The sequence below is a fragment of the Oncorhynchus mykiss genome, chromosome 7 (assembly GCF_057628025.1).
Source record: "Oncorhynchus mykiss isolate SJ-2025 chromosome 7, ASM5762802v1, whole genome shotgun sequence".
Lineage (NCBI taxonomy): Eukaryota > Metazoa > Chordata > Actinopteri > Salmoniformes > Salmonidae > Oncorhynchus > Oncorhynchus mykiss.
This window is the reverse complement of record NC_143028.1, coordinates 17072501-17096992: the sequence shown is the minus strand read 5'-3', so window position 1 is coordinate 17096992 and position 24492 is coordinate 17072501. Positions and strand designations below refer to the sequence as shown.

Genomic DNA, 24492 nt, shown 5'->3' with positions numbered 1-24492 from the left:
ATTTCATGAAGCTCCCGACAAACAGTTATTGTTGCTTCCAGAGACAATTTGGAACTCGGTAGGGAGTGTTGCAATCGAGGACACATTATTTTTCCTCGCTACGCGCTTCAGCACTCAGTGGTCACGTTCTGTTAGTTTGTGTGGTCTACCAATACGTGGCTCAGCCGTTGCTCCGAGGCATTTCCACTTCACAATAGCAGCACTTACAGTTGACCAGCTTTAGCGCGGCAGAAATTTTAAGAACTGACTTGTTGGATAGGTGGCATCCTGTGACGGTGCCACGTTGAAAGTCACTGAGCTCTTCAGTAATGCCATTCTACTGCTAATGTTTGTCTATGGAGATTGCATGGCTGTGTGCTTGATTTTATACACCTGTCAGCAACTGGTGTGGCTGATATAGCCGAATCCACTCATTTGAAGGGGTGTCCACATACGTTTGTATATACAGTGCATTTGGAAAGTATTCAGACCCCTTTCCCTTTTCCATATTTTGTTACGTCACTATCAGGTATCAAGGTAAGACCCAGATGCAGACTGTGTCGAGGTAACAATGTTTATTACAGCAACAGGGGCAAAGGTACAAGACGGCAGTCAGGGTCCGGTCAGGCAGAGGTTGGTAATCCAGAGGCAGGGCAAAGGAAGGCAGGCTCAGGGTCAGGGACAGGCAGAGTGGTCAGGCGGGCAGGCAAAATGTTAGGACAGGCAAGGGTCAAAAGAGAGACTGGAGAAAAGCCGGAGTTGACACAAAAATGCTGGTTGACTTGTCAACAGACAAACAGAGAACACAGGTATAAATACACAGGGGATAATGGGGAAGATGGGCGACACCTGGAGGGGGGTGGAGACAATCACAAAGACAGGTGAATCACATCAAAGTGTGACAGTTACAGCCTTATTCTAAAATGTATTACATTTTTAAAAACACGTTTCAATCTACACACAATACCCCGTAATGGCAAAGCAGAAACATGTTTTTAGAAATGTTTGCAAATTTATAAAAAACAGAAAAACCCTTTGCTATGAGACTCGAAATTGTTCTCAGGTGCATCCTGTTTCCATTGATCATCCTTGTTTCTACAAATTAATTGGAGTCCACCTGTGGTAAATTCAATTGATTGGACATGATTTGGAAAGGCACGTATAAGCAACTTTTATCCGAGACAGGATTGTGTCAAAGCACAGATCTGGGGAAGGATACCAAAACATTTCTGCAGCAACGAAGGACCCCAAGAACCCAGTGGCCTCAATCATTCTTAAATGGAAGAAGTTTGGAACCACCAAGACTCTCACCCGGCCAAACTGAGCAATCGGGGGAGAAGGGCCTTGGTCAGGGAGGTGACCAAGAATCTGATCGTCACTCTGACAGAGCTCCAGAATTCCTATGTGGAGATGTGAGAACTTCCAGAAGGACAACTATCTTTGCAGCACCAATCAGGCCTTTGTGGTAGATTGGCCATAAAAGGCATATGACAGCCAGCTTGGAGTTTGCCAAAAGGCACCAAAAGGACTCTCAGACCAAGATTGAACTCTTTGGCCTGAATGCCAAGCATCACGCCTGGAGGAAACCTGGCACCACACCTATGGTGGTGGCAGCATCATGCTATGGGGATGTTTTTCAGCGGCAGGGACTGGGAGACTAGTCAGGGTCAAGGGAAAGATGAACAGAGCAAAGTGCAGAGAGATCCTTGATGAAAACCTGCTCCGGAGCACTCAGTACCTCAGACCAGGGCAAAGGTTTAACTTCCAACAGGATAACGATGCTAAGCACACAGCCAAGACAAAGCAGAAGTGGCTTCGGGGCAAGTCTCTCAATGTCCTTGAGTGGCCCAGCCAGAGCCCAGACTTGAACCTGATCAAACATCTCCGGAGAGACCTGAAAATATCTGTGCAGCGACGCTCCCCATCCAACCTGACAGAGTTTGAGAGGATCTGCAGAGAAGAATGGGAGAGACTCCCCAAATACAGGTGTTCAAATCTTGTAGCGTCATACCCAAGAAGACTCGAGGCTGTAATCACTGCCAAAGGTGCTTCAACAAACTACTGAGTAAAGGGTCTGAATACTTATGTAAATGTGATATTTCCATTTTTATTTTAAATACATTTGCAAAAAAAACAATTGAATCCATTTTAGAATAAGGCTGTTACAAAATGTGGAACAACTCAAGGGTTCTGAATACTTTCCGAATGCACTGTCTAGTGTTTCTACCCAGAGGCTAGAAGGACACCTTTTATTTTTTATTTAAGTAATGAAATCCTTGAAAAATCCCTCCTTCCCCAAATCATTGATTCTAAACTCATTGCTTCTCCACCATGTCCTGAGGAGGTAGAATGTGGAAAGCAGTGGTAGAATGCTGACTTCTGAAATGCTGGACCCATAGGAATCAACTGCAAGTTGAGAAACACCCTAATGAGGCCTGTGACTGCTGACTGAACCGAGTGTTGATTTATCCTGCTAGCAGGCTGGTTGTCTGTGGAACATGAGATCCCTCTCCAATCTTCTCCAATACTAAGACTCTACCCTCTTAATTTAGAATCAACTCCTGCACATGTACTAATCAGAGTAGCAAAGCTCCAAAATAAGGCATTCACCCTACCTAATTGTACTGTAGCAGTCATGTTTTGGCTGCATCTCAAATTCCACCCTATTCCCTTGATACAGACTCTGGTCAAAAGTGGTGCACTATATAGGAGACATGGTGCCAGTTGGGAAACAGTCCTTGTGTGTTGATGTCATTCCAAGAACATAGTCCCTGAACAGATATCTGCAGAATGATGCCTCTATCACATATTTAAAGAGATCAAGTTTCCCCTCGGACAGTATCTCCAATACTACAGTGAGCCTCTCTCATCCAATAGCGTTTACATATGACACCCACTTTGAACTACCCATATTCCATTGGCCTGCTGATTTTTAAAAATGTCAAAAACATATGCATCCAAAGTAAAGGATGTGGCTGGCTGCCTTCCTAACCACCCAAATTACGCCCTATTCCCTATGTAGGAGGTCCGTAGGGCGATGGTCAAAAGTAGTGCGCTATATAGGGAATAGAGTGCCATTTGGGACGGACTACCAGACCCAGTCTTATCTACAGGCGCTCATGCTCGTTGCTCTTCTTTCCAGACATCCATGATGAGAACGGGCTGAAGCCGGTCATGGTGTACATCCATGGTGGATCCTACATGGAGGGAACGGGGAACATGATCGATGGGAGTATCCTGGCGAGCTACGGAAACGTCATCGTAATCACCATAAACTACAGGCTCGGAGTGTTAGGTAAGTCACAGCATATCATTTGGGTCTTCTTGGTGCTTTGTGATGTGCTTTCTATGGATTGAGCGATTCATCCATGTTGTGTGTTTGATGTGTGTTTTGATTGGCTGTGGTACTGTAAATGCTGGCGATTCAAATTGTGAGGTTTTTGTGGTATAATTTGTATTTTTCCAAATGTGTATTCAGTATTTTCTCAACTGATGGCACAGCAGGAAATAAACCCATACAAATTGAATGGGGAGTAAATAGGATGAGGATTTTAAGATTTTGTTTTGACTTCTACCTGATTTGGCAGAAGTGGACATCTCCGATAAGATTGCTCTAATAGTACAAGAGAGGAGAATGTGATGGTAGGAGAGAATATTTATCATAGGAGAGGTTTCTGGTAAAACAACGTTAAATGTTCCGACATGGAATTAAGCAATTTTCCCCCAGCATATCATCTCCTGTAACTCCAGTATGAACTCTGGGGATGATGGAGTCGGAGAGGTTATCAACCTGATAGGCTTTGTCATCCCAGTTCATAGTGATACTGTGCATGTTTTAGCAAATTATACTACACCTACGAATTAGAAGATATACAAACACTCAAGCTATACTGTCTTACTTGAGTGTTATGCTTGGTCCCTATATCTATTTTTACCAACAGCAATATTAGTCAGAAGCATCTGGAAGATTTATCCATGTCTATATTCTAAATCAACTGTACAGTACATTTCGCTGTTCTTTCTGCAGTGTTCAGATAGACTCCTAATCTCGTCCACCAGCCGGCTCTGTCTCTTTCACACCTCTCTTGTCTATAAGTACAACACCTCACTGTCTATACATGGTAATAATTGAGCCTGGGGACGAGCTGAAACTATACCTGGTAGTTTCATGGAGACCAAGATGCTGAAGTGTTGTGAAGCCCATGAGAAAATAAAAAGCTACATTCAGGGTGTTCAATTCATATTCACACCCCGGTATCCACTGCTGCTCTGCTTTCCATTTGTTATGAAGCCGAGCTGTCTGCACCACTCGCTATATTTAGTTTCGCGATTGAGAGCCAGGGGGAAAAGGTGTTCTGGGAAAGTGTGCACTGCGGAAGAAAGGGAGAAAAGAAACGTAGAGAGAGGAGAAAGGAGGCCCTCGTTGAGTCTGTATCTCTGCTTCTTTGATAGACTGGTTGAGGAGAGAGATGAGGGGTGTGTGTGTGTGTGTGTGTGTGTGTGTGTGTGTGTGTGTGTGTGTGTGTGCGCGTGTACATGTTTGTGTGTACCTATACATGCACACGTGTTTGTGTGTCTCTCAGAGTAGAGGTTCAGGCTAGAGCATCCCTCAGCTACATGGTCTCTATTCTCCCATATAAATAGAAATGTATTCATCCCAGGTAAAGATAAGGACCAGGAGGTTCATTCTCCTCACACTCATCACCTTCCTCTCCCAGAACATTTGACAGTCTCTGCAAGATAGGCTAGTGTCTGAATAGTGTGTTCAGGTAGTCTAATGTCTGAACAGTGTGATCAGATTGTTTAATGTCTGAATAGTTTATTCAGGTAGTCTAATGTCTGAATAGTTTATTCAGGTAGTTTAATGTCTGAATAGTTTATTCAGGTAGTCTAATGTCTGAATAGTTTATTCAGGTAGTCTAATGTCTGAACAGTGTGATCAGATAGTTTAATGTCAGAATAGTTTATTCAGGTAGTCTAATGTCTGAACAGTTTATTCAGGTAGTCTAATGTCTGAATAGTTTATTCAGGTAGTCTAATGTCTGAACAGTTTATTCAGGTAGTCTAATGTCTGAATAGTGTGTTCAGGTAGTCTAATGTCTGAACAGTGTGATCAGATTGTTTAATGTCTGAATAGTTTATTCAGGTAGTCTAATGTCTGAATAGTTTATTCAGGTAGTCTAATGTCTGAATAGTTTATTCAGGTAGTCTAATGTCTGAACAGTTTATTCAGGTAGTCTAATGTCTGAATAGTGGTTTCAGGTAGTCTAATGTCTGAATAGTTTATTCAGGTAGTCTAATGTCTGAACAGTGTGATCAGATAGTCTGATGTCTGAATAGTGTGTTCAGGTAGTCTAATGTCTGAATAGTTTATTCAGGTAGTCTAATGTCTGAATAGTGTGATCAGATAGTCTCAGGTCATGAGGGTGTGTTGGTTTCCTATAAGGTCACGTATACCAGGAGTAAACAGCAAAGCTTTGCGTTTTGAAATATGAAAAATAAAACGTCCTCATTTTGTGAACTTAATACACTTTCACACTGTATTGATTCATTAATTCAAACTAACTCAAGACTCTGCTGGGTTTGAAGATTCAATTTATTTTAAAAACAAGAGAAGTGCTACATTATGTAACCAACTGTCATGGTGACGGATGGTATCTTTAGCCTCTTAATCTCACAAATGCACAGAAGGATGGCATGGTGTCCGAGTGTGTGTGAGATGGAATCAAAAGCAGTCAGTGGGTCATCTGTGCAGTGTGTGTGTGTGTGTGTGTGTGTGCGTGCGCGTGTATCTCCGGCAGCATCTCCGACTCTGTATCCAGTGGCTGGCCCTGGCTGTGGCCGCATTGGTACCATGCCATGCCTCCACGCTGCTTTCGTAACACTGCACCATCTGTGTCCAAGCGCCACATGGGCCGATCTGTGTGACGAGCTCTCCCTGAGCTCCATTACTCTGAGCTGGGATGTGTCAGAGCCACATGGCACTCCGCTCCTCTCCTCCTCTCTCCATCCTATTATGGCGAGACGTGAGGGGCCTGCTGATGTCTCCCTGATACAGACACATGTGTCTTGTCTGCCTTCACTTAACCCTTCCCATCCTCACCTTCCCCCACACCATCTCTGCCTATCTCTTTCTCTCTATTTCTGTCTCTCCTTCTCTCTCTCTCTCTCTCTCTCTCTCTCTCTCTCTCTCTTGCTCTCTCTCTCTCTTGCTCTCTCTCTGCCTGGTAAACGCAGGTTCTGAGTGTTTGGCATCTAGGTCTTAAAATACAATTTAATACCAACTTAATCCTGTCCAGATATAGGTCCAGATAAGGGCTTTTACACCCTTACAAGGTCTGGAAATATAACGGGGATTACCAATAGTTTGTTTTACTGGTGAATCAGTAATGGAATGGAAATGTTGTTTTGGGAACATGATATGTCCAACATTCTTGGCCTATTCAGTCAGATGAGTAGAACAATTTTAACACAATAGTATTTTAGCTGATTGATCTCAATTCAGTGTCCATATTAGGATAGCCTCTGCCTCAGTTGGACTTGTCAGTGTCCGTAGATCTTAAACAGCTTGAAGCCTCTATTCCTCCCTGCCCCTGCTGATTGTGTCAGCAGACACATATTTAACGGCAGTTTCCTGCACTCTGAAGAGGTTTACGAGAGAGAGCATTACATTTATTCAATACTATTATATCAAAGAAAATGTCATGTACAATTGTGTGTCTATTGTTGTATTTAAAAAAATATATACAGTGGGGGGAACAAGTATTTGATACACTGCCGATTTTGCAGGTTTTCCTACGTACAAAGCATGTAGAGGTCTGTAATTTTTATCATAGGTACACTTCAACTGTGAGAGACGGAATCTAAAACAAAAATCCAGAAAATCACATTGTATGATTTGTAAGTAATTAATTTGTATTTTATTGCATGACATAAGTATTTGATACATTAGAAAAGCAGAACTTAATATTTGGTACAGAAACCTTTGTTTGCAATTACAGAGATTATACATTTCCTGTAGTTATTGACCAGGTTTGCACACACTGCAGCAGGAATTTTGGCACACTCCTCCATACAGACCTTCTCCAGATCCTTCAGGTTTCGGGGCTGTCGCTGGGCAATACGGACTTTCAACTCCCTCCAAAGATTTTCTATTGGGTTCAGGTCTGGAGACTGGCTAGGCCACTCCAGGACCTTGAGATGCTTCTTACGGAGACACTCTTTAGTTGCCCTGGCTGTGTGTTTCGGGTCATTGTCATGCTGGAAGACCCAGCCACGACCCATCTTCAATGCTCTTACCGAGGGAAGGAGGTTGTTGGCCAAGATCTCGCGATACATGGCCCCATCCATCCTCCCCTCAATACGGTGCAGCCGTCCTGTCCCCTTTGCAGAAAAGCATCCCCAAAGAATGATGTTTCCACCTCCATGCTTCATGGTTGGGATGGTGTTCTTGGGGTTGTACTCATCCTTCTTCTTCCTCCAAACACGGCGAGTGGAGTTTAAACCAAAAAGCTCTATTTTTGTCTCATCAGACCACATGACCTTCTCCCATTCCTCCTCTAGATCATCCAGATGGTCATTGGCAAACTTCAGACGGGCCTGGACATGCGCTGGCTTGAGCAGGGGGACCTTGCGTGCCCTGCAGGATTTTAATCCATGACGGCGTAGTGTGTTACTAATGGCTTTCTTTGAGACTGTGGTCCCAGCTCTCTTCAGGTCATTGACCAGTCCGGCCTTGTAGTTCTGGGCTGATCCCTCACTTTCCTCATGATCATTGATGCCCCACGAGGTGAGATCTTGCATGGAGCCCCAGACAGAGGGTGATTGACCGTCATCTTGAACTTCTTCCATTTTCTAATAATTGCACCAAGAGTTGTTGCCTTCTCACCAAGCTGCTTGCCTATTGTCCTGTAGCCCATCCCAGCCTTGTGCAGGTCTACAATTGTAACCCTGATCTCCTTACACAGCTCTCTCTGGTCTTGGCCATTGTGGAGAGGTTGGAGTCTGTTTGATTGAGTGTGTGGACAGGTGTTGCCTTGGCTGTTGGACTGTTGGAGATTAACCAGTCTGAGGTCCTGGGAGCTCTGGAGCAGGATTTCATCAAGGATCTCACTATACAGTGCTCCGTTCATCTTTCCCTCGATCCTGACTAGTCGCCCAGTCTCTGCCGCTGAAAAACATCTCCACAGCATGATGCCACCACCACCATGCTTCACCGTAGGGATGGTGTCAGGTTTCCTCCAAACGTGACACTTGGCATTCAGGCCAAAGAGTTCAATCTTGGTTTTACCAGACCAGAGAATCTTGTTTCTCACGGTCTAAGAGTCCTTTAGGTGCCTTTTGGCAATCTCCAAGCGGGCTGTCATGTGCCTTTTACTGAGGAGTGGCTTTCGTCTGGCCACTCTATCATAAAAGCCTGATTGGTGGAGTGCTGCAGAGATGGTTGTCCTTCTGGAAGGTTCTCCCATCTCCACAGAGGAACTCTGGGGCTCTGTCAGAGTGACCATCGGGATCTTGGTCACCTCCCTGACCAAGGCTCTTCACCCCAGATTGCTCAGTTTGGCTGGGCGGCCAGCTCTAGGTAGAGTCTTGGTGGTTCCAAACGTCTTCCATTTAAGAATGATGGCCACTGTGTTCTTGGGGACCTTCAATGCTACAGAAATGTTTTGGTATTTATTTACTAACTAACTAACTAAACAAATCACAGGTATACATAATCAAACAATATAGTTATTGGTTACTAACACAATGCATTGATAAGTCCCTAGTGGGCTAAACCGGTATGACGGCTTGGTAGATAATGGAAAGGGGTAGGGGCAGATAAAAAAAGCGGGAAAGACAAAATGGATTCACTACACAGAGTTGATAATTATATTAATTGAAATGCTAATCCTTTGCACATGAGCGGCCGCTCATTCGGAAATAATTGCAATGTATATATTTACACCCGTATGCCGTTGTTGTCTTCTCTGTTGGAATCGCCAGTCCGTCTGCTGGAGAGTCAGTTCATCAGAGGGAAGTCACAATGTCTTTCATGGTTGTAGCTTTCTCCGTGGCTCTGGATAGTGTCTGTTGTAATGGATACGTCAGGCTTACAGATGGCTGTTCCATAGAATAGATTATTCCGCGATTGTTGTTAATCTCGTTCTAGACTTACGTCATTTCCAGCTGCAGACTAGTAATTCTACGTCTAGGATTTGCTCTTATTCTGTGGTGGTCGATAGTCTCAGAGTTGAATCATTTCCAGACGTGGAGCCAACACCACACTCTGTATGGTCTCCGTGGCCTATAGAGTTGTAGTTCTTAACCATTTCAACATGTAGCGTCAGCTGCATTCTTCTAGTCTAATGTTAATTTCATCAAGAGTGGGTTTTATACACTTCTGAGAAAAGGGCGGTCCATGACGCTGTTGTAATGTCTACGCTCACGTGGGCGTGGCCACTGATTTGGTTCACTTTATATGAATACCCATATTTTCTCATTTAGGAGGTTCGTTTCATGTTTAATCACATACGTGTCACAATATTTAGATGTAAACCCCATAATTAAGACGTGTACACACCCAGAGACACAGTAATGAGTGTTTCCTGTCCTTCATGAGATCGCCAAATGAAACACACTCGTCATGACTGTCCCTTAAGTGTCCACGGGCCACTCCCACATTCTCAAAAATAGAAATATTGTTTAATTATTCAAACTTTTGATGTCCAATGGTCTCTCTGTGACCCACGCTTAACATTCCAAACTCGAACATTACAGATCATAGAGGCAGCGTATTTTATGACCGCCATAAAACAGCCGACCCCCCCCCCCCCCCCCCTCTGTAGAGAGGACCTGCTGTAACCTGACCCTACAGATCGTCACGGGAGAGTTACGACAGGGGATATTGTGTGTAGATTGATGAAGATTTTTTATTTATTTAATCCATTTTAGAATCTGTAACGTAACAAAACGTGGGCGTCGGAATTCTATTCGAATGCACTGTAAGTCTGTGATGTCTATGTTAATGTTTTAAATGTATGTAAAAGGATGATTTAGATACAGACCACCAGTATTGACAGCTTCTATTCATCAATTAATCAAAACAAGATTAAGCAACAATGAAGGTTTTACTGTATGTTATAGATTTCAATAGTCTATAGGTTGCTGTATTAGTGTACCCATAGCATCAGTGATGTTGAGACAGAGATACATAAGAAAGATGCTGGTCAGTTCCTGGTTTCTTAATATTGACAAAGCAGAATTTCAATGTCCTGAGATTCTGTCATGGAATCAGTTTATTTGTGAACGTAAAGAAGAATTTGCGTAAACACCACTGGCCACATTAACAACTGTGAGAGACAGTGAATGATGTGTCTCACAACAACATGTCATGTTTTTTTGTGGGTTTTTTTCTATGCTGTTGTGTTTTATTAGGCTATTGTTGGTCTTTGGTGTTGGCCCTAGGGGCCCCCAGGGGGCCTAAACTCCACTCACACTGGGCCAAGGACAGCTAGTGCCAGGAGGAGGTCAGATCTGAACCCCCTGTTGATTTCCCCCAGCTAGCGAGGGGTGGATGCATGTCGGCCGTATCACCCTTGTTTGGGAAGAGAATATGTGTGCAGACTGGAGGGACTGGAACGCTGAGAGGCTGTTCATGACATATACTGTACAATAAACACACGTATTCCGAGTCACGGAAAGGAGAGAGGAGAGGCCGCTTTGACATGACAGAGAAGAGAAGAGAACAGAGAGGCAGCCCACTGCCCCTGTGCTGATGCCTGGTCAGCTCTCTTTCAAATAGCCCCAGCTCATTTAAAAAGTAGAACAACTAACAAACAAAACACACATTTCCTTTAGGCCTGTACACGCAAGGAATGGGCCGTGGCAGGAAAACGAGGGCAAAGCATTCATTAGCATGACAAATGGCCCTCTCTCACTCTGCTCCTTTTGACGATGCGCGCCAGTCTCACGCCTACTTTGACAAATGGAACAGTCGCCATTATTCCACACAAAGCCTTAATATCAGATTGAGCTCTGACGTGTCTCAGGGAAGATGGCGGTGTGTGACAGATAGAAAGAGGAGTTGACGTGCTCAGCTCAAAAGTTTGCCGTAACAAGTCTTCGCGTGCCGGCTTCAAAAGGAATATCCTGGAATAAAGTCAAAAACCTGCATTGAGTGAAATATTCTTTACGTTGCAATGTTGTTGTTGTTTTTTTAGCAGCGTAGGTCAGAACATTCTGAAAGACATGAAAACGTAATATTTCAGTGAGTTAGAGTTTTCCCTCTCTTATGGTGTGTTTAAAGAACACAGTTATTTTCTGTTTGGCTTAGTGTTCCACGAGGCTAGTCCTTTCTTTACTTCACACTGGTTGATTTGGACTTAAACTGTAGTAGTGGTAAATCATTGTAAAAGAGAGTACACTCTCAGTCAACTTATCTGGTAAAATAAGTGTCAATGAAAATGGCATTGACTGTCATGTTTGACTGTTTGTTTATTATGATCATGTTTGATTCAGATCCTTGAATGACAATTCATGATCACTATTTTCTTTGGAGCAGTTACCTTTTTAAATAAGAATGAGTAAAGCATACGACTATAACAACAAAGGCGTTGTGAAAAAACGACTTTGCACATCAGAAATGAAACAAATGAATGGTGATTTCTGTTGAGTAATTGTCAGACCGTTATGGATTTACGTTGGCTTTTTATCGTGAATACTGAATAGCTTATTTTTGTTCGGAAGACCTTTAGAGGAGGGATGTAATTGAGCTTTTCACGTCCTGCTTTTTGGAGCAATATTTAGCAAAACAAGGCTGATCGCAGACAGGTTCACTTTTAAAGGTCATTGTTGTCATGGTGGTTCGGTGGAAGATTGTAAACAAAACCCTGAAATATATCGATATTGGTATTGATATATTCTCTCTCTTCTCTGTGGTTTGTAAATGTTCCTTTCGGGGGGGAAAAAAGTACTTGGCCAAAAATAGTGCCCATTATTTTCATGTCCTCATACTGTAAATATGAGAATGGACAGTATCTAAACACACAAGCCAGCTATGTTTTTCTGGAAGTAGGCATGTACTGTAGGCTCTCTCCAAGACCGCCATGCAGAGATATTTCATCACATTCACATTCATTCACCTTTGTGTTTTATTGGCTTTTGAGCTGCTTGAGCTCCACACAGAGCTGACACAGTTGTGTCAAGCAAAGCTACAGTACACTAGATGCACTGGAGAGATTTGGGTAGCGCCACGCAGGCCCAGATGGAGAGGAGAGGGGACATGGACATCATCAGCGTGTGGATCAACACACGTGCACAAGCAACGCACAAAACAAACGACACACACACACACACACACATCACACACTACGCATCACACGCTGTATGTGTGTGTGATGGACTGATAACAGCAAATACTGAATCTCAGATGAGTAGAAAGATCGAGGATGATAAAAACAAAGAAAGCTGGGTGGTATTTTAAATGGATTTGGTCAGTGGCTCAGTAAATCTCCATGTTACTAAAATCATCCTTTTTTTGTTACGCCAGAGGATGACTGCAAACAGGCAAATGATGCCCTCCTCTCTCACCCCCTCTGTCTTCCTTCCCTCTCCCTAATGCATTGTTTATCCTGCAGAGTTTGCTTTCAGTAAGTGGTCTGGTACACAGAGTATAGTGAATGTAATTGCACGCTGCATTGAATTTGGGCAATTACAATCGGGTTGAGATGACCGGGCATCGCTCGCTCATCTTCCTCCGTGGTTGAAGAAAGCCTCGGCCTCCGCTATCCAGTCTGGTGGATAATGAGGCAGGATGGAAAATGCCACGGTAAACATTAATCAATGAGGCTCAGACTGCCAAAAAATGACTGATTTGCAAATGGCTAAGTAGAGTGGCGGGTTGGCCGTAATAGCTGTTAAGTTTTGACAGTCACTACACAATGGGGGAGTTGGTTTGGTTCTGCTGGGGGCTAGTAAACGGGTAAGGATGGTGGCAATGTTTCCACCTCTGGGTTAACCACTATGGTGGACTGTGCGGCTGAACAACACCAGGTCATCACAGTCCATTTCTCCCCGTGACGCCCTCCGTGTTTGGAGGTCGCACATTTCGCGACCCACACTTTTCAGGTTCAATTGCTATTATACCAGTTGTAATGTGAAACAGTCGAAGCCTAGGAGAGTGTGGTGGGTGGGTGGGTGTGCCTGCCTGTTTCTTGTGGATACTGTTTGCTATAGCTGCAAAAAATATATATATAGTTTATCTCTTACAGTTTTATACATGAACATAATTGTCAGATAGTAACAACAATAGTTTAAAAAACACAAGAAGGATTTAACATAGCAAGCACGTCATCTGACATCAGTTGACGATCACTATTATTCTGAGATTACAGTGAGTCTGTTGAGTTTAGAAGACAGCAAGAGACAGATTTAATCAAAACCCACCCAACCAAGCAACAATAAAGTTGTATCGCTCAATGTTATGGCTCCACGGTATGGGACTTTACTGTAGAGCCAGGCTTTTTGACTTTCTTTATTGGAGTGCCTCTGAATTAAATACGCGTGTACAGATTCAAAATATCTGTGATATTACAGCTATATTAAGCCACATGAGTTGCAACCCAGATATGATTTCCTGTTGCAGTTTACTGAACTATGGCCATGCACTTGTATATATACATGAATAGCGAAGAAAAGTTGTCATATTTTTGTTATTTTATATTATGATGATGATGATGATGGTCGTAGTCATCATCATCATCATCATCATCATTATTATTATTATTATTATTATTATGATGAGGATGATGATGGTCGTCGTCATCGTCGTAGTCATCATCATCATCAACGTCATCATTATTATTATTATGATGATGATGTCAACTCCCAGTCGATACCAGTACCGATGCTGTTCGTTTCTGCTCAGCGGTGCTGTAGTCTTATTGTAAAAGTGTTTGACCTTCTCTTACACAGTATTCCGTTTCTTAAAGGTTTTGGGAGCCTCTAAGCGTCACGATTTAGTCAAATGTTTTGCATATTCATGTTCAGAGTTTGTTTATTTGCAAAGCTCAAGATGTTAATATGCTTCAGTTCCCTGAGGTGGTGATGAAGACTCACTTTAACAGTAACAGACTGGCAATGTATAATACTGAGGAAAGGAATTGAGCAAGACTAGATAATGTCATTTTACACAAAATTCCTTCAAATAGTCTCCTTCTTCTGTAACATGCAGGGGCGTAACTTTCACTGGGGACGGGGGGGACATGTCCCCCCCCCCCCCCCCCCCCCACCCACACATTCAGAAATTTAATTTTGTTCCCCACCAGTTTTATAATTGGAATGTGATATAAAACAAGGCAACGGTGTGCATTAGGACCATGCGGACGCCTCCGAGCGGTCGGGTAGGCTGTATGGAGTGTTTATCCGACTAGATAAGAAAAATTTAAATTATGTCCCCCTCACTTGTGCCCCTGGTAACATCAGAGACACAGCACTTCATCCCGTGTAGACGTCTTAAGCTTATTTTAGAGGATATTACAAAAATGCTCTTATCTGTTCATGTTTATTCCTACACTCAGGCAAAAGTGGTATGGAAATGAGAGGTAGGTAGCGTGAGCGAGAGAGAAACAGGAAATAAGGGATGTTTCCTGCCGTAGCCAGAAAGCCACAGGGATTATTTGATCATGATGTCAACCGTACATGTACCTGTGTGGGCAGCCGAATAACCCTTTAAGGTTCTAGATAGCACCTTTTTTTTCTAAGATTGGTGTCAACGCTGCAGTGATGTTCAACACAAGTGAGGGATGAAGACATTTTGAATTACGACAGTACAATACCACCTCGATGAGCCCTTTAATGACAGCAAAGCCACACACAGTACGGCCTGGCTGTATAACTCTGGAAATGAGGAGAGAATGGATTCTTCTTGATATCTGAAATGTTATGACACTCAAATACCAGGGAGATGCAACAGACACACAAATTCACTGTTTTGCGGATAATGGATTTATCTAGATCGTGCTTGGTTGAAGATGTGTTTTGATTTGTTGATGAGCAGTGGTATTCCCATGTCAGGGGATTATAGCTGATGTGTCTAATGCGTTCTCATAACACATATCGAGGCAGGAAGTGTATGGTACTCGGATTAAAAGGAAGTCTATGGTGCTATACAGTTTGTGTATAATGTTCGTGATTAAAGTAAAGCCTGTGTTTAAGTATTCAGTTACCAGTTGACATGTATCAGAAAGTTAATAGCGTGACACTAATTACAGCCTGCTGAGTCATTTTAATTTCATGAGCTTGAATCCGATTAGCACTTTTCCTGGATGCCTGCTGGAAAATATTGATCCCGCCGGCTTTTAAATGTTGTTCAAAGAAGCTGCTTGTCGAGAATGGAGGGAGAACACTTTAGATTAGGTACACCTACTTTTTAATTTTTTTTTAACGAAGAAGATCACGAAAAAGATGATTTAAGACTAAGTTTAAGAACGTTGGATTCAGGCCTGGTTGTTAAAAGGACCGCGTTAAATGGCTAATTAAGAACACTTGAGATATTCTCTTGGCACGCATTAAACCTCTTCCAAATGCCATGTAGTTTACTACAGGCGACAGATTTTGATCACAGCATTTGGGTACTAATTCAATGACATACTGCAGACGTTTTAAGGTATGACTGCCGTTTTCATTTCCTTTGGAAAAAAGATTGCTACTGAATATAACATTTGCCAGTTATCTCTCTTGGAAACACAAAGCGACAACATTTGAACCCCAGTAAGGAACCAACTGTGTTCTTCGGACAGCTAAATACAGGTGTTTACTGCCATAAATCAACATGAATCAACTGTGTTCTTCGGACAGCTAAATACAGGTGTTTACTGCCATAAATCAACATGAATCAACTGTGTTCTTCGGACAGCTAAATACAGGTGTTTACTGCCATAAATCAACATGAATCAACTGTGTTCTTCGGACAGCTAAATACAGGTGTTTACTGCCATAAATCAACATGAATCAACTGTGTTCTTCGGACAGCTAAATACAGGTGTTTACTGCCATAAATCAACATGAATCAACTGTGTTTGTCATGTATTGTCATGTTGTGTCTTGTTCCTGTTCTTTCTCTTCACCCTGTCTCCCTCTGCTGGTCGTATTAGGTTACCTTTTCTTCCCCTCTTTCCCCCAGCTGTTCCTTGTCTTCTCTAACTACCTCGTTCACCCCTTTTCCCACCTGTTCCCTTTTTTCCCTCTGATTAGGTCTCTATATCTCTCTCTGTTCCTGCTCCTGTCTTTGTCGGATTCTCGTTTGTGTTTCTCATGCCTGAACCAGACTAACGTTGTGTTTGCTGCAACCTTGTCCTGTCCTGTCGGAATCTGCCAGTTCATCTAACCTTGTCCTGTCCTGTCGGAATCTGCCTGTCCATCTGAGCCTACATGTGTTTCGTCATTAAAGAAACTCTGTTTTGTTAATTCGCTTTTGGGTCCTCATTCACGCACCCCTGACAGAAGAATCCGACCAAGAATGGACCCAGCGACTTCGGATCCTCTCCACTCAGCCGTCGAGATCCAGGGAGCGATGCTAGGCAGACACGAGCAGGAATTGTCTGCTGCTCGACATGCCGTTGAGACCCTGGCCGCCCAAGTCTCCAACCTCACAGAACAGGTTTACCATCTCCGCCTCGATCCACCGGCCACTTCCAGGGCTTTCGAATCTCCGGAGCCCAGAATCAATAACCCGCCGTGTTACTCTGGGGAGCCCACTGAATGCCGCTCGTTCCTCACCCAGTGTGATATTGTGTTTTCTCTCCAGCCCAACACTTACTCCAGGAGCACTGCTCGTATCGCCTACGTCATATCTCTCCTTACTGGACGGGCTCGTGAGTGGGGCACGGCAATCTGGGAGGCAAGGGCTGAGTGTACTAACCAGTATCAGGACTTTAAGGAGGAGATGATACGGGTTTTTGATCGATCTGTTTTTGGGGAGGAAGCTTCCAGGGTCCTGTCTTCCCTATGTCAAGGTAATCGATCCATAACAGACTACTCTATTGAGTTTCGCACTCTTGCTGCCTCCAGTGACTGGAACGAGCCGGCTTTGCTCGCTCGTTTTCTGGAGGGTCTCCGCGCGGAGGTAAAGGATGAGATTCTCTCCCGGGAGGTTCCTTCCAGCGTGGATTCCTTGATTGAACTCGCTATTCGCATAGAGCGACGGGTTGATCTTCGTCACCGAGCTCGTGGAAAGGAGCTCGCGTTCTCCGTTGCCCCCCTCTCCGCATCACTACCATCTTCCTCTGCCGGCTCGGGTGCTGAGCCTATGCAGCTGGGAGGTATCCGCATCTCGACTAAAGAGAGGGAACGGAGAATCACCAACCGCCTCTGTCTCTATTGCGGTTCCGCTGGTCATTTTGTCACTTCATGTCCAGTAAAAGCCAGAGCTCATCAGTAAGCGGAGGGCTACTGGTGAGCGCTACTACTCCTGTCTCTCCTTCAAGATCCTGCACTACCTTGTCGGTCCATCTACGCTGGACCGGTTCGTCAGCTTCCTGCAGTGCCTTGATAGACTCTGGGGCGGAGGGCTGTTTTATGGACGAGACCTGGGCTCGGGAACATGACATTCCTCTCAGACAGTTAAGGGAGCCCACGGCCTTGTTCGCTTTGGATGGTAGTCCTCTCCCCAGGATTCAGCGTGAGACGCTACCTTTAACCCTCACTGTCTCTGGTAATCATAGCGAAACCATTTCTTTTTTGATTTTTTGTTCACCTTTTACACCTGTTGTTTTGGGCCATCCCTGGCTAGTTTGTCATAATCCTTCTATTAATTGGTCTAGTAATTCTATCCTCTCCTGGAACGTCTCTTGTCATGTGAAATGTTTAATGTCTGCTATCCCTCCTGTTTCCTCTGTCTCTTCTTCACAGGAGGAGCCTGGTGATTTGACAGGGTTGCCGGAGGAATATCACGATCTGCGCACGGTGTTCAGTCGGTCCAGGGCCACCTCTCTTCCTCCACACCGGTCGTATGATTGTAGTATTGATCTCCTTCCGGGAACCACTCCCCCCCGGGGTAGACTATACTCTCTGTCGGCTCCCGAACGTAAGGCTCTCGAAGATTATTTGTCTGTAGCTGTCTGGGGAATTGAGAGGCAGGTAAAGCAAGCACTCACTCACACTCCGTCGCCGCTTGTCCTAGGAACCTTCTTTTCGTTCCCGTTCCTACTCGTCTGGCCGTTCTTCAGTGGGCTCACTCTGCCAAGTTAGCCGGCCACCCTGGCGTTCGGGGTACGCTTGCTTCCATTCGCCAGCGTTTTTGGTGGCCCACCCGGGAGCATGACACGCGTCGTTTCGTGGCTGCTTGTTCGGTCTGCGCGCAGACTAAGTCCGGTAACTCCCCTCCTGCCGGCCGTCTCAGGCCGCTTCCCATTCCCTCTCGACCGTGGTCTCACATCGCCTTAGATTTTATCACCGGACTGCCTTCGTCAGCGGGGAAGACTGTTATTCTTACGGTTGTCGATAGGTTCTCTAAGGCGGCTCATTTTATTCCCCTTGCTAAGCTTCCTTCTGCTAAAGAGACGGCACAAATCATCATCGAGAATGTTTTCAGAATTCATGGCCTTCCGTCAGACGTCGTTTCGGACAGGGGTCCGCAATTCACGTCTCAATTTTGGAGGGAGTTTTGCCGTTTGATTGGGGCTTCCGTCAGTCTCTCTTCCGGCTTTCACCCCCAGTCTAACGGTCAAGCAGAACGGGCCAATCAGACTATTGGTCGCATCTTACGCAGTCTTTCTTTTCGAAACCCTGCGTCTTGGTCAGAACAGCTCCCCTGGGCAGAATACGCCCACAACTCGCTTCCTTCGTCTGCGACCGGGCTATCTCCTTTTCAGAGTAGCCTCGGGTACCAGCCTCCGCTGTTCTCGTCTCAGTTCGCCGAGTCCAGCGTCCCCTCCGCTCAGGCTTTTGTCCAACGTTGCGAGCGCACCTGGAAGAGGGTCAGGTCTGCACTTTGCCGTTATAGGGGGCAGACTGTGAGAGCCGCTAATAAGCGTAGAACTAAGAGTCCTAGATATTGTCGCGGTCAGAGAGTTTGGCTCTCCACTCAGAACCTTCCCCTTAAGACAGCTTCTCGCAAGCTGACCCCGCGGTTCATTGGTCCGTTCCGTATTTCTCAGATCATTAATCCTGTCGCAGTGCGACTTCTTCTTCCGCGATATCTTCGTCGCGTCCACCCGGTCTTCCATGTCTCCTGTGTTAAGCCCGTTCTTCGCGCTCCCGCTCGTCTTCCCCCCCCCCCCCATCCTTGTCGAGGGCGCACCTATCTACAGGGTCCGTAAGATTTTGGACATGCGTCCTCGGGGCCGTGGTCATCAGTACCTAGTGGATTGGGAGGGGTACGGTCCTGAGGAAAGGAGTTGGGTTCCCTCTCGGGACGTGCTGGACCGTTCGCTGATCGATGATTTCCTCCGTTGCCGCCAGGTTTCCTCCTCGAGTGCGCCAGGAGGCGCTCGGTGAGTGGGGGGGTACTGTCATGTATTGTCATGTTGTGTCTTGTTCCTGTTCTTTCTCTTCACCCTGTCTCCCTCTGCTGGTCGTATTAGGTTACCTTTTCTTCCCCTCTTTCCCCCAGCTGTTCCTTGTCTTCTCTAACTACCTCGTTCACCCCTTTTCCCACCTGTTCCCTTTTTTCCCTCTGATTAGGTCTCTATATCTCTCTCTGTTCCTGCTCCTGTCTTTGTCGGATTCTCGTTTGTGTTTCTCATGCCTGAACCAGACTATCGTCGTGTTTGCTGCAACCTTGTCCTGTCCTGTCGGAATCTGCCAGTTCATCTAACCTTGTCCTGTCCTGTCGGAATCTGCCTGTCCATCTGAGCCTACATGTGTTTCGTCATTAAAGAAACTCTGTTTTGTTAATTCGCTTTTGGGTCCTCATTCACGCACCCCTGACAGTGTTCTTCAGACAGCTAAATACAGGTGTTTACTGCCATAAATCAACATGAATCAACTGTGTTCTTCGGACAGCTAAATACAGGTGTTTACTGCCATAAATCAACATGAATCAACTGTGTGTTTATAGTGTTCCAGTCTTTCCTTTGAAATGTTATCTCTACTAGTCTGCTCCGTGCTTTACCACTGTGTTCAATGAGTAAAATGTGATCATAAAACTGGGCACATACAATCTGAAAGAAAGATCTTAAAAATATGTTAATATGCCCCCCCCCCCCAAAAAATAAACCTTTGAATGATATGTAAGATAACATCTAATGGTCCACTCTGTCCCCTACAGTTAAACAAACATAGGCTACATAATTATCTTTGCCCTCATACTGCTCTGAAATTTCAGGGCCATTTTGTCTTATAATGTCTTCAGAAAGGATATGATATTTTATTTCTTCAGGCTCTTCCTATAAGGATAGGAATGTCTCAGAGGTCATGGCTTTATTCTGTCTGGAACATTAGCCAGTACATTCTGCTGGGGCTGGCTATTATTGGCCATAGACACACCACTAAGACTTGAGAATAGACAAGGGGGAGGCACAACAAGCCAATGTGCGCGTGCTCACTGACCCAGGTGGCCACCCACGCTGTGTTTGTGTGCGTGCGTGCGCGTGCATGTGAGTGTGTGTGGGTGTGTGTGTGTCCACCCGCCAGACACCTCTCTGGAGAGGAGTGTCGGATCACTTTCGCTCCATCCAGCTGGAAGCTGAAACAGGCCACCACACTGTGCCCAGTGCTGAATTGGTGAGTTAAGCGCTACAGTTCTGTTCCTCTAAGGGGAATAACATAGGAACTCACTTATTGGTCAAACTTAACCTGTGAAACCAACCTATGATATTATGTCCTCACACCGCTGGATATAGTATATACAGTATGTATATTTAGCAATACTGTATGACAAAGATATAACACAAAACTTTGAGTACCAATCCACTACAGTCTTTGCCACAGTGATTCCTCAGATTAAGAAATCAATGAAGCTGAGAGTTTTGGGTTGGGTTCATTGGGTCGAGGTCTCCTCCCCAGATGAAAAGCTTATTGAAATGTAGAGTCGTTCAACAACTGGAGGGAAGATACAGAGAGCGAGAGCAATAGAGAAAGGGAGGAGAGAGAGAGAGAGAGAGAGAGAGAGAGAGAGGAGAGAGCAATGGAGAGAGAGAGAGAGAGAAGAGAGAGAGAGAGAGAGAGGAGAGAGAGAGAGCAAGAGAGAGAGAGAGAGAGAGAGAGAGAGAGAGAGAGAGAGAGAGAGAGCAATAGAGAGAGAGAGCAATAGAGAGAGAGAGAGAGAGAGAGAGAGAGAGAGAGAGAGAGAGAGAGAGAGAGAGAGAGAGAGAGAGAAAGAGGAGAGAGAGAGAGAGCAATAGAAAGAGAGAGAGAGAGAGAGAGAGAGAGAGAGAGGCCAACCACCAAAATGTGGAGTCTTTGATGTTCAGAGACTGTTTGTACTTTCCCTAATTAACCAGACTGAATCCAAATGAATACGCATACATACATACAGTACATTCTCACCAGATTGCTTTTCCTCTCTGATAGATAGTAATTTGGTTAGGAACTCATGTAAATCTGCTCTTTTACAAACAACGCCTATTTCTAAAATTGTATTTATCTTTTCACTGCAGTGGGCTAAATCAGGGTCACATTCTTGGTAGTCTTAAACAAATATACTTTGAAACTGAAGTATACACCTCACACATATGGTTATGGGCTTTAAAAAAAAGAAGACACCTGTACCATGTCAGATATAGAGTTTAAATGTATTCCATTTTGAATTTGCATTCCAACATTACACTTTATATACATCACGGAAGACTGAAATATAACAAAACGGTTTAACATAGAAACACCAGATTTTCAACATTTAAAAAAAGAGAATGTTTATTAACTATAAAATGAGAAAAAAATGAATAACATTCCACCCATGAGGCCACTAGAGGGCAATTTGGTCATGTGACTGCAGGAAAGGCATCTATGCTCAGCCAAACAGATTTGATCTAGCTGTTGTAGCCTATATTTATTTTCAAATCGCTACTTGTTTATTTTGCTTATCAAGCGCTTTGCGATTCTGTCTGTAATGAAAAGTGCTATAAAGGTTGAATAAATGATTATTATTACTCAACGTAATAACATGTTCTCATTCACAGACAGCGAGTTGGTCAGAGCAACAAGTGAGCCTAGAATTCATCAGTTGTCGTATACAAGGCAAAGGCTGTCAAAAGCAACAGTCAAAACAGTGCAAAGGTTGTATGGAGGAGAGAATGAGGTGTGCAAAGAAAATTGGAATGTCACCATGGCAACATCTAACTGACAGCAAGAGCAGACAGGGTGTTTTTTCTGACAAATTACGATTATTGAAGGGCAATTATTATTTTTTAAACATGTCGTCAGGGGAAACCAAGGACAAACAACAAAATAAACAAATAACCATCTATGCAATTACTGTATGACAGGCTTTTTTTTTTTATCTCCCAATTAGAGCACTGTGGCACATTGATTTTCTAGAGAGGGTTTTTGGAAGCCTCCTCTTCACCTCATTTACACACAGCGCTCGTTCCGTTCCAAATGGCACCCTAGTCCCTAGTGCACTACTTTTTTACCAGGTTCAATAGGGCTATTGTCAAAAGTAATGCCCTTCGTAGGGAATATGGTGCCATTTGGGATGCAGTCAGCCATCAGACAGTGTTGTTGTTGGGATTGAGCTACTGTAAGAGCTGTGCCTCTTGTAGACAAAAAGGATAATCCACTTCTTGACATGGTTATGTATTTGCTTAGTATCGATTCCCTGTGTAATGTGTTCTCTGCCTCGATCCCAGGCACCTACTTCTGTTGACTAAACATCGGTGGAGAGGATGTGTGGAGTAGCACCCCATGTGTTGCCAGCCAAGCCAATAAGAAATACGGCAACAACCAATGACACGTGCACTCTTCGATCAGTGCCACTTTGGGGTCCTTTGACTGTATTATCCTTAACGATTCCCATTTTAGATAAACAGTTTGGCCGTATTTCTTTATGTTTTGCAGACAGTTAGTTAATACAGGGGTGTCTTGATGTTTTTTATTGGTCACACTATTTGGGGTAAATCATGCTCAGTGTGGGTCTTGGAGAACCACTCAGAAGATGCTATAATGGTGCTATAACACATGATTTGGCAGCGTGCTGCTTGGGACAGCGCATCTACAGTACTTTTGTCCAATGCCTGGTTGAGGAAAAGCAGATCTATTTCTGTGTTAAGGGTTTGGATGGATGGACCAGTCACAACTAACTGGCAGTACACCATTGTCAAACAGCATTTTATGTACAGCAAATGTATAATTTGGTTGGAGACAATACTGGGTCGTCTTATAGTCTTGTCTGTATAGACAAGATAGTGATCACTGTTGTTTTATGTTTTCTGAAACTCACTCGCCTCATCCTGACTCAAACAAATAGATGTTTAACTGCAGTACCCCATATACTCCATTTTCAATTCCAAAGGAAGGACATTTGGAGTCCCTTATCTCTCTTTGAGCTGTGGCGGGGGTGACAATCCATAGGAGTTCCTCCGACGTGTTTATGTGCCGCTAAATCATTAACCATCTTACTCTGCTGGCTGGCTTGCAAACCTGTTTGCTTTGAAGGGTGACAGAGACACTGAACTCCCCCATGCCGTTGAGCTTGAGCTGCAAGATAATGAGGCTGTGCTGTTTCTCCATATGATGCAGAAATAAACCATTACACAAATTGTACATTTAAGTTAGCTTTTTTTGCAATGCTCTTGTCCACAGTGTGGACTTACTGTGTTTTTGTATTTCTGGATTAAATAGTTGAACTTATACCAACTAAGAGACTTCCTATGTACAAGCCTGGGAGAGTGTGATGGTTTCCACTATGTAGTTATTGATCTTTAAATGGAAAGCAATAGCATGGCTAACAGAGCTGTGGATTCTCCTTATGATGCTCTTTCATTCATTTTCTTCAACAGTCAGTGGGTGTATTGAACTGACTATTCTACCGCTAGAAATATTGCAGATTGTACCTCTAACTGGGAAATTGGACTATTTTGCCATTGTATATTGTAGCATGGCTAACAGAGGGGTCAGGGTAGTTTTAGCGGTAGCATGGCTAACAGAGGGGTCAGGGTAGTTTTAGCGGTAGTATGGCTAACAGAGGGGTCAGGGTAGTTTTAGCAGTAGCATGGCTAACAGAGGGGTCAGGGTAGTTTTAGCGGTAGCATGGCTAACAGAGGGGTTAGGATCGTTTTAGCTGTAGCATGGCTATCAGAGGGGTTAGGATCGTTTTAGCTGTAGCATGGCTAACAGAGGGGTCAGGGTAGTTTTAGCGGTAGTATGGCTAACAGAGGGGTTAGGATAGTTTTAGCTGTAGCATGGCTAACAGAGGGGTCAGGGTAGTTTTAGCTGTAGCATGGCTAACAGAGGGGTTAGAATCGTTTTAGCTGTAGCATGGCTAACAGAGGGGTCAGGGTAGTTTTAGCGGTAGTATGGCTAACAGAGGGGTTAGGATCGTTTTAGCGGTAGCATGGCTAACAGAGAGGTTAGGGTAGGTTTAGCGGTAGCATG

The 24492-nt window shown here is 44.2% G+C and overlaps 1 protein-coding gene across 2 annotated transcripts in view; it reads left to right on the top strand.

Annotated features, from left to right (window-relative positions):
* Window positions 1–24492, top strand: part of LOC110527506 (neuroligin-4, X-linked) — an 82336-nt gene that overhangs the window by 26538 nt on the left and 31306 nt on the right. The window contains exons 4-5 of one of the 2 annotated variants that reach the window (XM_090240454.1): window positions 564–577; window positions 3148–3274. In XM_090240454.1, coding sequence (XP_090096580.1) covers window positions 564–577; window positions 3148–3274 — 141 coding nt within the window. Of the gene's footprint in view, window positions 1–563; window positions 578–3121; window positions 3275–24492 lie in introns of both variants that reach the window. The other variant, XM_021608821.3, reaches the window with a different exon arrangement.